Source organism: Phocoena phocoena, chromosome 3 (assembly GCF_963924675.1).
Source record: "Phocoena phocoena chromosome 3, mPhoPho1.1, whole genome shotgun sequence".
Classification (NCBI taxonomy): Eukaryota; Metazoa; Chordata; class Mammalia; order Artiodactyla; family Phocoenidae; genus Phocoena; species Phocoena phocoena.
In genome coordinates, this window is record NC_089221.1 from 161839298 (window position 1) to 161853508 (window position 14211).

General features: G+C 53.7%; 2 protein-coding genes across 2 annotated transcripts; one reads left to right on the forward strand and one right to left on the reverse strand.

Annotated features, from left to right (window-relative positions):
• Window positions 1-824: 824 nt before the first annotated feature.
• GDF15 (growth differentiation factor 15) lies at window positions 825-3078 on the forward strand. Its single transcript, XM_065875004.1, has 2 exons — window positions 825-1136; window positions 2307-3078. The coding sequence occupies exons 1-2, from the start codon at window positions 854-856 to the stop codon at window positions 2948-2950; spliced, it is 927 nt and encodes a 308-aa protein (XP_065731076.1). The 5' UTR covers window positions 825-853; the 3' UTR covers window positions 2951-3078.
• Window positions 3079-6033: 2955 nt separating this feature from the next.
• Window positions 6034-8815, reverse strand: LRRC25 (leucine rich repeat containing 25). Its single transcript, XM_065873791.1, has 2 exons — window positions 8040-8815; window positions 6034-6172 (listed from the first exon to the last, which is right to left on the reverse strand). Exons 1-2 carry the CDS (start codon window positions 8813-8815, stop codon window positions 6034-6036), a joined length of 915 nt encoding a protein of 304 aa, XP_065729863.1.
• Between the last annotated feature and the right edge of the window lie 5396 nt (window positions 8816-14211).

Below are 14211 nucleotides of genomic sequence, written 5' to 3' on the forward strand. Positions count from 1 at the left end.
TCATCCCTGCCCAAGCCTTCAAGAAACCCCCAGTCTGGGGCAGACAGAGACAAGCAAGCACACACACTCCCAGCGCTGTGGGGTCAGGGCTGGGCTGGAGGAAGGCATGGGGTTGGAAGCACCCTGCTGAGCCTGGAAAGGAAACATCAGAGAAGTCTTCCTGGAGGAGGGGCTTTCTGAGTAGGGTTTTGAGGAATGGATAGGAGTTCCCCAGCTGAAGATGAGTAACTGCAAAAACACCCAGTTTATCAAGCACCTGCTATGTGCCTGGTCCTGTCCTTTACACCTCATTTGACCTTCTCTCCAGTGAAAGTCTCAATCCTTCCTTATTTTCCAGATGAAGAAATAGAGGTGTGATGGAGAGGAATGGTTTGCCCCAGGTTGCACTTTCTGGCCGTTTTTTCCCTCTGCTCCCTTTGTTTTTCACTATCTTCAGCCTTTGACCCTAAGCAAAGAGGGGAGAGCAGGAATCTCATCAGGGAAGAAAGCCACTTCATCCCTTAAGCTCCTGTTGTGGAGTTTAGCACATAGTAATAAATCTTTTTTGAGAAAATTATTCTTCCCTCCAGTCCACCAAGCTGGGATGATGTCTCCATTTCACAGAAGAGGATACTGAGGCTCAGAGAGGCTCCTGAGGGGGATTTCCCAGCATACCTAGGAGCTCCTACCCATCAGAAAGCACTGCCCCCTGAAAAGCAGCCGAAGACCCCGCCCAGTTGTGGTCCCTGGAGTGTTTACTCTGCACCCACGGTGGGCGGGACCAGGCAGGCGGGGGCGGACAAAGTCCCGGGACTATAAAGGCTAGTCCAGCAGCGTCCGGTCAGTCCCAGCTTAGAGCTTAACTAACACAGCCATGCCAGGGCAGAGACCGACACCACCACACTGCTCTCCGATGCTGCTGATGCTGTTCATGTTCTCCTGGCTGCCGTCGCAAGGCGCCCTATCTCTGGCCCAGGAGCACCTCCCCACTTTCCCGGGACCCTCAAACGTGCACTCCAGTCCTGATGTCTCCAGATTCCGGGAGTTGCGGAAACGCTACGAAGATTTGCTGACCCGGCTTCGAGCGAACCAGACCCGGGAAGACTTGAACCCGGACCTCATTCCCCTTCCTCAAGTCCTGGTAGTCACTCCAAAGCGTGAGTAAAATCTCGGAGACCCCACCCTGGGCAGCTCCCATCATTTAACCAGTGGTTCTCAGACATAGAGCCCTAGACCTGCCGCCGAGCCTCAGTTTTCCCATCCGTGAACCCGGCAAGAAAGTCACCCCTCGAGGCTGATGGGGGAACTAAAGGCTGGGTTTGCATCAGGACCAGGCGAGGCTTAGCCAACCTGAGATGTTACAACACCTCCCCGGGTGGCAGATGGGGAAACTAAGGCCAGAGAATCCAGAGGCTCTACTGAAGACTCAAAGAGTCCGGAGAACCCAGAGACAAGTTTGGGCGAGGGGACGTGGTCCCTGCTCTTGGATGTGAGGAAAGGGTTGGAGGGGGATTTCCAGTGGGAAGGATCCAGGGGTCCGGCAGAAGGGCGGGACGGGGGAAGGGACAGAGTGGTGCACAGAGATGCGCAGAACCTGCTTGGGCTGGTTCCGAATCTGATGCAATCGCGCGCCAAGGCACTGCTAAAGTTGCACGTGACTGGTACCTTAGGGAGGGAGTGGAGTATTTTCACGCCCTCCACCGAGCCTCCAGCGGATGGAGGGGGTGCAAGGAGATGTGGGCTGCGCTAGGAACTGGGAGTTGAGGGGAGGATGTCAGGCCAGAAGGAAGAGCTCTTATCCCGCCCTAATCCCACTTGTGCTGTGGGACTCCAGGAAAACTTCCCTCTCTCTGAGCCTAGTGACTGGGCTGCGAGCCCTCAAACCTCAGTCTCCCCAGTATCCCCAACATCTGTACCAGCCTGGAGGTATGAGAATCCTGGGGAGCCAGACACCCTTCGTTTCTCAGATATGGAGGAAACCAGAGAGTTGAAAACACAGTAGCTCGTTAACTAAGCACCTGCTATGTGTCAGGCACAGTGGTGACCAAGCAGACAGAAATCCCCGCTGAGATTCTGGTGGGGGAGGCAAATAATAGACAACCAAATAAAATAGGTCGGTGCCAATTTTAGGCAGGCTGGAGTGGTATGTAACCAGCCATGCTGAGATTCAGGGAGGAGTGTGGCCGGTAGAGGAAGTAGCTTGTGCAAAGGCCCTGAGGTAAGATCTAGCTTGGGGTGTCGGAGGAAATGGGCACACACACACCACCACCACCCCGCGCCCGGCACACAGTAGGCCCGTGAATGACTGGTTTCCCTCTCTCCCATAGTGCGACTTGGACCAGGCGGCCACCTGCACCTGCGCATCCCCCGGGTCGACTTAACTGAGGGGCTCCCTGCAGCCTCCCGCCTGCAAAGGGCCCTTCTCCGGCTGTCCCCGAAGGCGCGGAGCTCGTGGGACGTGACGCGGCCACTACAGCGTCAGCTCAGCCTCGGAAGCTCCCGGGCTCCCGCAATACGCCTGCGAGCGTTGCCGCGACCGGACCAGTTGCTGGAGGCATTGTCTTCTGCACAGCCCCAGCTTGAGCTGCATTGGCGGACAAGCGCCACCAGGGGGCGACGCCACGCGCATGCTCGCACCCGGGACGGTTGCCCGCTAGGGGAGGGGCGCTGCTGTCGCCTGCAGAGCCTGCGCGCGTCGCTCGAGGACCTGGGCTGGGCTGACTGGGTGTTGGCGCCGCGCGAGCTGGACGTGCGCATGTGCACCGGCGCGTGCCCGAGCCACTTCCGATCGGCTAACACGCACGCGCAGATGCAAGCGCGTCTGCATGGTCTGAACCCTGATGCTGCGCCTGCCCCATGCTGCGTGCCAGCCAGCTACGATCCGGTGGTGCTCATGCACCAAGACAGCGACGGCCGCGTGTCACTCACGCCCTTCGACGACCTCGTGGCCAAGGACTGCCACTGCGTGTGAGCAGCCCTGGTCCTTCACTTATGGCACAAATGCAATGGAAATGACTTCAGTTGTCCTTGTCTGTCTGATGGGCTCGTGGAACCTGAAATACCCGATTCCTAACCATTGCTGTCTGCTCCCTCCTGGCCCAAACCTATGTATTTATGTTTGTATTTATTATTAATTTATTGGGGTGATCTGCCTGGGGACTGGAGGTCTGGGGAGGCGTGGTCTGACAGGGTGTGCGTTTATGGAAAACTCTGGTAATAAAAATGAAGCTGTCTGACCTGACCCCTGTGGTGTCCAGGATGGAGCTGGTGACCTTGGGAAGAGCCCACCCCCGCTGGCCTCAGTTCCCTCAGGGGAGCTGATATGAGATGATTGGAACAGTCTGGGGAATGGGTGGCAGGATGTTCTTGGGGATGCCAAGAGATTGGACGGTGGTCACGATGCCAATGCTCCTCAAGCACAGCCGGGGACATCCCTCTCTCTGTTTCTGTGCTTCTCTACCTCCCTATTCCTCTGCTTTTGTTTCTGAGACCCTTTTGGGTCTCAGCCTCCCTCCATCTCTTCTGATCTCTCAGTACTCCTGTTTCCGTAATTATCTGGCCCTGTCTCTATCGCCATCCTGCTCTCTCTCCCTCCATGGGGGTCACCTTTCCAAACACAGGCAGCCCAGAGTCACGTGCATTGTGTGTGAATCTGCCCCCGACCTGGAAGAGTCCCATTACCTCTCCTGTTTGTGGCACCTCCCTTCATGTTAATCATGCCTTTATCCTTTCATATAAAAAGAGCGGGGAGAGGGACTTCCCTGGTGGCACAGTGGTTAAGAATCCACCTGCTAAAGCAGGGGACATGGGTTCGAGCCCTGGTCCAGGAAGATCCCACGTGCCATGGAGCAACTAAGCACGTGTGCCACAACTACTGAAGCCCGCAGGCCTAGAGCCCACGCTCTGCAACAAAGGAATCCACTGCAATGAGAAGCCTGAGCACCGCAATGAAGAGTAGCCCCCGCTCGCCACAACTAGAGAAAAGCCCGTGCACAGCAACGAAGATCCAACGCAGCCAAAAATAAATTAATTAACTAACTAAAAAAAAAAAGAGCAGGGAGAAGTAAGTTGTGAAGAACGTTTTCATGCACACCACATCTCCCAGGTTATATCTTTTCCTCCTTAGGATGTTAGAATTGCTGAGATGTACCAAGCCCAGCCCCTTCCCCACACCCACTTGCCTGTTCACCCTGAGGAACTGTCATGGGCGTCTGGAGGACAGAGCACCCAGCTTCAGCAGTGAGTGAGATGTGTCCCCTGTGAACCCCACCATCCAGAGGCAGATCTGAATGACTGCAGGTGCCCCTGAATGTATTCAGTGAGTACCCACTTTGTGCCAGGCCATGGCTGGGCACTGAGGACACGAAGGAACAACGTAGGCAAAATTTTACCACTCCATTCAAGCTCAGCTGAGTGCAGGGACAAATGAGTACAAATTGAGTATAAATCATAAGTGGCTGACTGTACTAAGAATCGTGCAAAGAGGTCAACCCAGGCAATGCATTAGTGAGCAGAGGAAGACAGATTTTTGGCAGCAGGAGTGGGGGCTCGAGTAGTGTCTAGGGCAGGGATGCAAGGGGTGCAAGGAAGCTGAAGACGCTCATAGGTTGCCTCTCCCACCCTGGGTCACTCCCAGGTGTTGGGGAAGCCAAGGGAACCTCAAAATTAAACTCAATGTCAAGATCACCCAAAGGTAGCAGCTGCCATACTGAGTTTCTCCCCAAACATCAAATGTTGCCTTTGCCGGACACTGCTGCCCGTGTGCCTTTTCACACCTCCAGGCTGGTCCCCCTGCCCAGTGTGCCTTGTCCTTTCTACTTCTTGAACACCTATGCATCCTTCAAAACACACTTCAGATTCCCCTCTTACGTACAGCCCTTTTTAAGCTCCTTCATTCATCTCCCTCTGGGGACCGTCGTTCCATCTCTCCTTCTGGCCCAGGCTTGACCTCCCAGGACTGGGGGTGTCTGTGTCCATCTCTGTCTCCCCTAGTTTGGGGGCTTGGCAGGAGTCGGGCTGGGAGCAGCTGACAGGAAACCCAGCTGAGGCATGAGCTTGAACAAACTCTTGAAATACACTGAGCTCTGGGAGTGATGAACTCTGCCTGAGGAGGAACCAGGGAAGGGTTCTCAGAGTGGCATTGGCATCGCACCTGGGCCTTGAAGGATGAGTTAAGGTATCTCAGCGTATTAGAGCTAAACCAGCCTTAGAGGCCAATTTTAATCACCTTGTTTTACAGATGGGGGAACTGAAGCCCAGAGGGTTAATGGCAGAGTCAGGAAGTGGACCCATGCCTCCTGATGCCCAGACCAGAGTTCTGCATCTGTATTTAGATGCTTAAGAGTGAGAAAACGTGGAAGGGGGTAGCAATCTGGGCAAAAGGAAAGGCATGGGTAAATGACATGAGAAAATGAAAGCTTCAGGAGGGAGGTGAGCTTGAGGGAGAGGAGGCTCAGACCAGAAGGGCAGAGGAATGGGAGAGGGCAGTGGGTTGGGCAGGGCTCGGTCACGCAGGTCTCAACCACCAGGCTGAGAATCTGGGGGCAGTGGGGAGCCATAGAGTGTGCGTGAGCAGGGGAGGGGCGCAGTCCCATTCATGAGTTATAAGGATCCCTTTGAGGCTAGTGTGGGCTGCCCTGCAAGTCTGGATACGATACCAGGCACCTGAGAAGGGGGCCTGAGAGTGACAGAGGGGAGAGACTGGGGGTTGGGAGCAATTTGGGAGTCCCAGAGCTCTCGTCTTGGAAGCCCAGCAGCCTCATCTGTCCCGCAGAATTTATTGGGCAATACTTGCACACCAACGGGAGGGTGACGACAGAGTTCACACGTTGACCCTCCCATCCCTGTGTTGGGGTCTCTCCTTCTCCACTTCTAGCAGCCGAGTGGCCTGAGGAGCAGAGTGGTCTAGGGAGGGGGCTGCAGAGCCTCCCTGGGGCCTCAAGGATGATCCTTCCCTGGCCCCATTCCTCAGATGGGAAGACTGAGGCCAGGGAAGATCCAGGGTGCCCCAAGTCACCTGGAAGGGGGTAGGCTGGAGTTTGAGATGTTGAAGGCTCAGCGCCCAGGGATCACATACTCTTCTTCATCCGATGGGGCCTGGCCCAGCGACTGCAAGTTGCAGTAGACAGGCTGGGAATCATGGTGGCGGCTCTCATAGTTCATGTAGAAGTCGTTGTCCTCTGAAGGGTGAGGCCTGTGGGGACAGACAGATGGGAGGGCAGGTAGGATTCAGGGAGCAGGCACATCAGCTTTGAGAGGCAAAGTAGTTCAGGGCGATTGAGTCCACTCCTAATATTTACATATGAGAAAAGTGAGTCATGGGGCAGTGTTCTCCCAGCCTGGCCCAACTTTCTGTGAGGAAAGCAAGTAAGGGGCACTGATTCAGGGAAGATTCTGTGGATTCAGCATTGTAACGCTGTGGTCCAAGGACCCTGAGTCATAGTAGAGTTTTTTTTCTTCCTTAAAGTTGAAATTGTTGCCCATTTTTTACATGAAATTCTAGATTTTGTTTTCCTCTTGAAAAACTGGAAGCTCTAGTCACACCAGCCACAGGAACACAAGTAGCTGGAGCTGAACCAGTGCCCCTTCAGATGGGAAATGTTTTCACCAGGTCCCCAGAAGCAGCTGAATTTGTGGTCTTGATACAAAAATAAATCTCTGAGCCTCAGTTTCCCCATCCACAAAATGGATCAGGGAGGAGGTAGCTTCTTAGGAATGTCTTGCTATGGTGGGCAAGACACCCAGAGAAGAACTTTCCTGCTTCCAGAACATCCTAACACCTCCACCCCCGATCCTCTTGTAAAAAAGGCCACTTTGGGTAAATGGTGTCTATCAGTCATCTGTACTTTAGTATAATTTACTCCAAATACATAAATGGTTGTATGGGGATGGAACTCAGGGTTTGTTTCTTGCTTCTGCTTCTGACCTTGGGCATGTCATTCCCCTGCCTTCCAGAGCCTCCATTTCTTTCTTTCTTTTTTTCTTTTTTCAGCCACACCGCACGACTCGTAGGACCTTAGTTCCCCGACCAGGGATTGAACCCGCACCCTCACCAGTGAAAGCACAGCGTCCTAACCACTGGACCACCAGGGAATTTCCAGAACCTCCATCTCTGCAACTTTAAAATGTAGGTTGGGATTGACACATCCAATTCTTAACAGTGTTTTTAGAGGAGACTGGTCCTGAGGTCTTGGTGACAGCGAGGCAGAGGCAAGCATCAGAACACAAGCTGCCTTAGGGAGTGTGGTGCCTTCAACTCCTTACCTCAGCCCACTTCTGCATTTGAGCCATATTTGCATCTGCTTTGTATATTCTCTTATTTCTAACCAATAGTCTCTCACAGGCCTCCCCACCTTTTGGATTCTGCTGCTGCAAAACCCAGCCATGACCCTCTTCCCTTCCTGCTTGGATCCTCCCAGCCCCCTCCAACTTCAGCCCTGATGTCTTGCCTTCTCAAAACACATCCACAGCAGATTCTCTGTTCTCTCCCACTGCCAGGCTTTTGCCCTTCCTTGTGCCTGCCCCCCTGAAATCCCCTCCACTCCCTCATCCAACCTGGAAAAGTTGAACCCATCTATCTAAGCCCAGACAACTTTGGAGGCAGGGCTTTGTGGGGTAGAGAGAGACACAGATGGCTCTCTTAGCATCTCCTATGTGTCAGAAGGAGACCGGAGTGCTGTCCCATTTTACAGAGACCGAAACAGAAGTTCAGAGACGGCCCTGGGTCACACGACATCTGAGCCCAGGCCGCTGACCGCTACCGCAGAACTCCGACTCTGCCTTGAACACCTGCCTCCTCTCTCCCAATCCTTGGCAGCCAGAAGCCGGGTTTGCAGGTCATGAGAGGGACACTTGTCTCCTACACAAGAACTCAATTCTTATCCCAACTCCATGAGGCGGAGGGCTGTTATTGTCCCCATTTTATCGGTGAAGAAACGGTGACCCAGAGAGGTGGAAATGACTTGCCCAAGATCACACAGCCTGTAAGAGGCAGAGCTGGGAATTGAACCCTGGCCATCTGGCTCCAGAGTCTTGCAAGCAGATGTGTGTGGGTCACTCACCTGTGCCTGGCAGCTGGTTGGCCCACAAACATGTTCTCATAGTCAGAAGTGGAAGATCTGGGCAGGGTGGCTGCTGGGAGCTTAGGGCTGAGGCCCCGGCTACTATACCGTGGCTGCTGGCCCGAGCCACACCTGGGACCATTCTGAACAGCCCACATTTTTCTCATGCCCCGGCTACTGCCTACCCGATGTCTACGGAGTCTCCACGCCAGCACTGGGCCAGCAATGGCAAGCATGAGGAACAGGCTTCCACTGGCCACCAGCGCTCCTATGGTTATCATGGTCAGGGGACGGGCACAGCTCACTTCCAAGAAGGCAGAGACGTTGTGCCAGGCGCCGGTGGACACATCCAGGCATAGCAGAGGCTGTGGGCCAGAGCAGTTGTCCCGCCGGACCTCGTGCCAGGGTAACAGGACACAGCTGCAGTCAGCCCTCAGGTCCAGGTCACAGTGTTCGGCCAGTGCCCTGTCCACGAGGTCCAGGGGGTTGTTGGTCACATCCAGGACCTGCAGCTTTCCCAGGTGAGCAAAGAAAAGCAGTGGGAGCTGTCGAAGGCCATTCCCAGACAGGTCGAGATGAAGCATACTGCTGGCCTGCAGAGACTGGTTCTGAGGCAGCAGGCTCAGGTTTTGACCGCTGAAGTTCAGGCATGTGTCCGTGAACTCCCTGGTCCAGTTCACGCCCCCCGAGGACACATGGCACGACAATTCCTGGCTGCCTGGATGGAGCAGTAACAGCAGCGGCACCAACAGCACCCATACCGGGGCGCCCCCCATGCAAGCAACCTAGGTGGAGACACCGGAATCCAAGCCCCAATCTCAGTCTGGGGTTACCCTCCCCCTTGCCACCTATGTTTGTTATATATATATTTAATAGCCAAGAGCAGCTCAGGCCACTTCTGAAGTGTTAAAACTTAGCCCTTCCGCTGGTGGCTCCTCTTTGATTGGCTCTGGCCCCCTGCCTCAGTCTCCCCTTCCGGGGAATGGGTACCTAACCGGGATGCCTCAGGGGCTTGGAAGGCGAGGAGGAGACCTGACCCAGACAGCCCCTTCCCCTTCTCTGAGATCAGCCCCTTCGGGCTAAGTTGCCCAATTTCCCCCAACATTTCAGGAGCCCTCTCTGGCCAAGTCGGGACTACATGCAAATGAGCCGTTGCCCCGGAAACGACCCCGCCCCTCTGCCTTTCTTTTCAGAACTGCAGGCTGTTGGGAGTCTTGGGCTGGAGGTGGGGGTGGGGGGTGCTGCTGACGGGGTCCCACCAGCTGTGGTTTGCACAGACCCAAGTTCTAGTGCCTCCGTCCTACCTTTCTGGTCCCCCTGCCAAGCCTTGGCCTCGGTCGTGCTAGAAGTCTCCGGTGCCGAGGGTCTGCGTCGTGGCTCACCTGGACGCGGGGGTCAGAGGGTCTGACTCTCCGCGGATCCGGATCCACTGCGGTGCCTGGCGCTTCTCAGGCTCTGTACCCATCGACTCAGGAGAAGAGGAACTGGTGTCGGCTGAAGTGCAGAGGGGAAGAATGAAGAAGATACAGAGACCCGCCCCCACCCCCTCCCTGCTGAAAGGCCTCAAGGACCAGGATTCTTACGGGAAGGGCAGGGGCAGCCTGCTTCCTTCTTGCTGGAACCCAATGACTACATGTCCCCCAGTAACACCCCAACTAACTGCTACCTCATCAGCTCACTTCCTGGTCTCAGCTCAGTTGACTCCCAACCCATGCATTCATTTATTCGTTCAACAAACATCATCCATGCTGAGCCCCCAAGAGACTTCAGTCCTGTCCAGTTTCTTCAGGAGCAACCAGTCTCAGAGAAAGACAGAACCAGACACAGGCACCCCAAGTCTGATGGAGTCAGGTCAAGGCCAGAGTGAGGGACAGGGTACTGGAAGCTTTCCTGGAGAGGAGACATTAGAATTGGGGTTTCAACACATGAGTAGGAGTTTGCCAAGGATTCCTTGGCAAACGGCCTTTGACTTTCCAAGCTCCTAGCCTCTCCCACAAGATCAGAGCTCTCCTCATGTACAAATCGTGCCTCCATGCTGCAGGAGGGATGTGAGGAGGGCTCCCTGGGTGGGGGGGATGTTGAGTCTGGGGCTTGGAGGATGAGTTGCAGTGGAAGGCAGAAATGAATGCATTGCAGATTCCAGGCAGAAGGCACAGCAGGAGTAAAGGTCCTGCAGCTTGAGAAAGCATGGCCGGCTGGGACAGCGTGGTTAGGAGTGGCTGGAAGGGACAGACTAAATGGAGGAACTGGTGACATGGGCAGGTTGGGGAGGCAGCACAGGCCTCCAAAGCCAGGCGGAGGAGTGGGGCTTTATTCCCAGGGCCAAGCAGGTATGTGAGCAGGGGAGGGGCACTGTGTCAAAAGATTCTTCTGGAGTGAGTCCGGGGTCTGGAGGTGGCAAACCTTTTGAGGAGCCTGGAGTCCCAGAGGGAGAGGGGGAGCTGAGTCAGACCTGAGGGATAGTGACACAAGAGAGATTGAGGAGGGAATGGGTACAGGTAGGCTGGCAGAGAGTCTCAACCTCACTGGGGTCCGGGCTTCAGGCAGACCAGGTTCAAATCCTTTCCAGCCCCTGGCTCACTGCTTGACCTTAACTGTTCTGTACCTCAGTTTCCACATCTGTAAAATGGTACCTCAGTTTCCACATCTGTAAAATGGGATAAATGTCAAGAGTCTTTCCTGGACTCTGGGAGGCTGGAGTCTACTCCCCCACGCTTTCCCCTCTCCTCAGACTCTGCCCCCTTTCCATCTCCAAACTCAGACGAATGGTCAAAGGTCTTGAACTGAGACTTTGGGGAAGGGCTACAATTTGTTCTTCAACAACCCAAAGATACTCACTCCTAGTAAAAAACAGCAGATCACAGCAACTCTGAGATACTGTTTGATTCCATCTCTCTGAGATACTCTTTGATTCCATCTATCAGATGGGCAAAAATTCAAAAGTGTGTTGACACCCCGTGCTGGCCAGGCTGTGGGGAAACAAGCAACCCCACACATTGCTGGGGGAGCATCTGTAGTGCAGCCCGATGTAAGGCATCCTGTCACAGGAATTATGAATGCACATGCCCACTGATCCAGCATCCCACTCCTGGGACTCCTGAATATTTTCATGTTTACAAAATGACAGGGGCAGGAACTGATGAGTGGATAAACTGAATGTGGTCCATCCATACAGTGAATATTATTTGGCCATAAAAAGGAATGAAGCTCTGATACACACTACATGTGGATGAACCTCAAAAACATTATGCTGAGTGAAGAAAGCCAGACACAGAAGGCTACATAGTGTATGATTTCATTAATATAAAGTGTCCAGAACAGGCAAATCCACAGAGACAGATAGTAGATTAGTGATTATCAGGGGCTGGGGAGAGGGATATGGAGAGTGACTGCTAATGGGGATGGGGTTTCCTTTTGAGGTAATAAAAATGTTCTGGAACTAAATAGGGATGATGGTTGCACACACTGTGAATGTACTAAAAATCACTGAATTGTTCACTTTAAAGTGGCTAAAGTGGTAAATTTTTTGTTAAGTGTACTTTGCACAATTTTTTTAAAAAGTCACCTGAAACTTATAAGATATTGTAAATCAACTATACTTCAATGAAAAGAAAAATTTTTAAGGCAAAAAGATGACAGAACTACAGGATGATTCATTGCAGCATTGTTTGTTTTATGAAAACAAAAATTGGAAACCACCTAAGGGATTGGTTAGATCAATAACAGCTCATCTATCCTGGGAGGTGCTACAGAGTCATGAAAATGAAATTATAGATCTCCATGAAACAATAAGGAAAGACTCATTCATTTCCTCCACAAACAATTATTAAGCTCCTACTGTGTGCCAGGCACTGGTCTAGGAGCTGCAGATACAGCCATGAACAAAACAGACAAACTCCCAATCCCCGTGGAGTTCTTGTAGTAGTCGGGGAGGCTGGAAATATGCGGAATCTATCAAGAAAATATGGGACTTCCCTGGTGATGCAGTGGTTAAGAACCCGCCTGCCAATGCAGGGGACACAGGTTCAATCCCTGGTCCGGGAAGATCCCACATGCCACGGAGCAACTAAGCCCATGCACCACAACTACTGAGCCTGCGCTCAAGAGCCCGCGAGCCGCAACTACTGAGCCCGCATGCCACAGCTACTGAAGCCTGTGCACCTAGAGCCCCTGCTCTGCAACGAGAAGCCACCGCAGTGAGAAGCCCATGCACCGCAATGAAGAGTAGCCCCCTCTCGCCGCAACTAGAGAAAGCCCGCATGCAGCAACAAAGACCCAACGCAGCCAAAAATTAATTAATTAATTAAAAAATATGTAACAGGTGGCAGAGAAAGTAAAGTTGGGAAGCAAGCAGGGAGGGTGGCAACTTTTTAATGGGATGATCAAGGGAGGGTTTGTCGCAAAGGATAAGGGGGCTTATTGAGTAAGGAGGTGGGGGAAGGGCATGCAGGGAGTAGAACGGCCTGTGTAAAGGCCCTGGGGCGAGAGTGGGTGAGAGTAGATGTCTTCAAATGAATATGTTAACTGGTGGCGGGGGTGGGGGTGGGGGGGGTGGGGGGGTGGGGGGGTGGGGGGTGGGGGGGGTGGGGGAAGCAGCTTCCTACAGAAACTTTTTTTTTAAATCTATTTATTTTTGACTGCGTTGGGTCTTCGTTGCTGCGTACTGGCTTTCTCAATTTGCAGTGAGCGGGGGCTACTTCTCATTGCGGTGTGCAGACTTCTCTTGTTGCAGAGCACTGGCTCTAGGTGCGCGGGCTTCAGTAGTTGTGGCACACGGACTTACTTACTCCGTGGTATGTGAGATCTTCCCGGACCAGGGTTCGAACCCATGTCCCCTGCATTGGCAGGTGGATTCTTAACCACTGCGCCACCAGGGAAGCCCCCCTATAGAAACTTTTGATGAAACAGGAAAAACAAATACCCTGGGGTTACCTCTTAGTGGCAGATGGATGGGAGGGAGAAGCTCCCCATGCATGTTTTTATCTTTTTTTCCTTTAGAATCCTATCATGTCATGTGAATACAAATCACAGTCAACACGTTCAATCCAAACATTGAAATCAGCCAACAAGCACACACAAGAACTCAGGCTTTTAGGATGAGAGGGACAGAGGGGCGCCAGCTGGCGGGCCTGGGTGTGGGTGGATTCCAACACTGAGGCCTCTTAGAATAGGAGGAAATGAGGAAATGAAGTGAAGGAAATGAGGAACTAAAGGGCCAGACACTCAGGCTTGGGGTGGACTATGTGGGCGTGGGACAGGCCGGCTTGGGGCCTGAGACAGTGGGTTCTGAAGGTGGGTCTGGGGGAGCCTGGGGCCTGGGCCTTCCTGCTGCAGCCCTGGCAGGCCATGGCTAGGCTGTGGGAAGAGGGGCTAACCTGGCCCTCAACCTGGCTGAGAGGAACCAGAAACTTCCAGAGGGCTCACCTTCATACTCCCCCTCCTGCCCATATGAATCCCAGGCAGGGTCAACCTGTCAGCACAGAGACCTCTGTAGAGCCTCAGAGACACCTAGAGACCTTCAGAAACCCCAGAGAAACCCAGAAAAACTCAGACATCCCCAAGACCCCAGAGATACCTAGAAGAAATTCAGAGACCACTCCCAAAGACAAAGACAGAGATGCGGGGAGTACCCTGGGGTAACCCAGCCTCAGGGCCACCAACTTGTGGTCCCACAGTTTTGCCACATTTGCCCAACACCCTCTGATCCCCAGTATGCACCCTGTGCTGAGTGAGGCCTCGGTGTGTCCCCAGGAGCCCCTAGTCTGGGGAGCTGGAGAGGGGCCTAGGGCTTCCCCTCCCCACATCCACCTCCAGTTCTGTCCCGAGGCTCTCACACTTATCTGGAATCAACCCCTCTCCACCTCCGAGCTTCCCCAGGGTGAGGCCTCTAAATCTCCGGCCTCAGCCCCTTCCTGCCGTCTCCATTCTCCCTGTGACAGCCTTTGAACTACCGACACCCCCATCCCCTGGCTCTGGTCTAGCTACTCTTAGAATCCAGTCTCACCCCAGGGAGGGTCTAGGGCAGGTTGCTAGGCAGCCCAAGCCACAGTAGAAGCCCTTTACAGGGCCTGGGGATCTTGAGGCCTCTGAGGAGCTCTGGAGCTGGCTGGTCAGGACCACAGGCAGTTATGATGCCCAGGGGCTGGGCTAAGGTGGCCAAGCAACCTAGGGG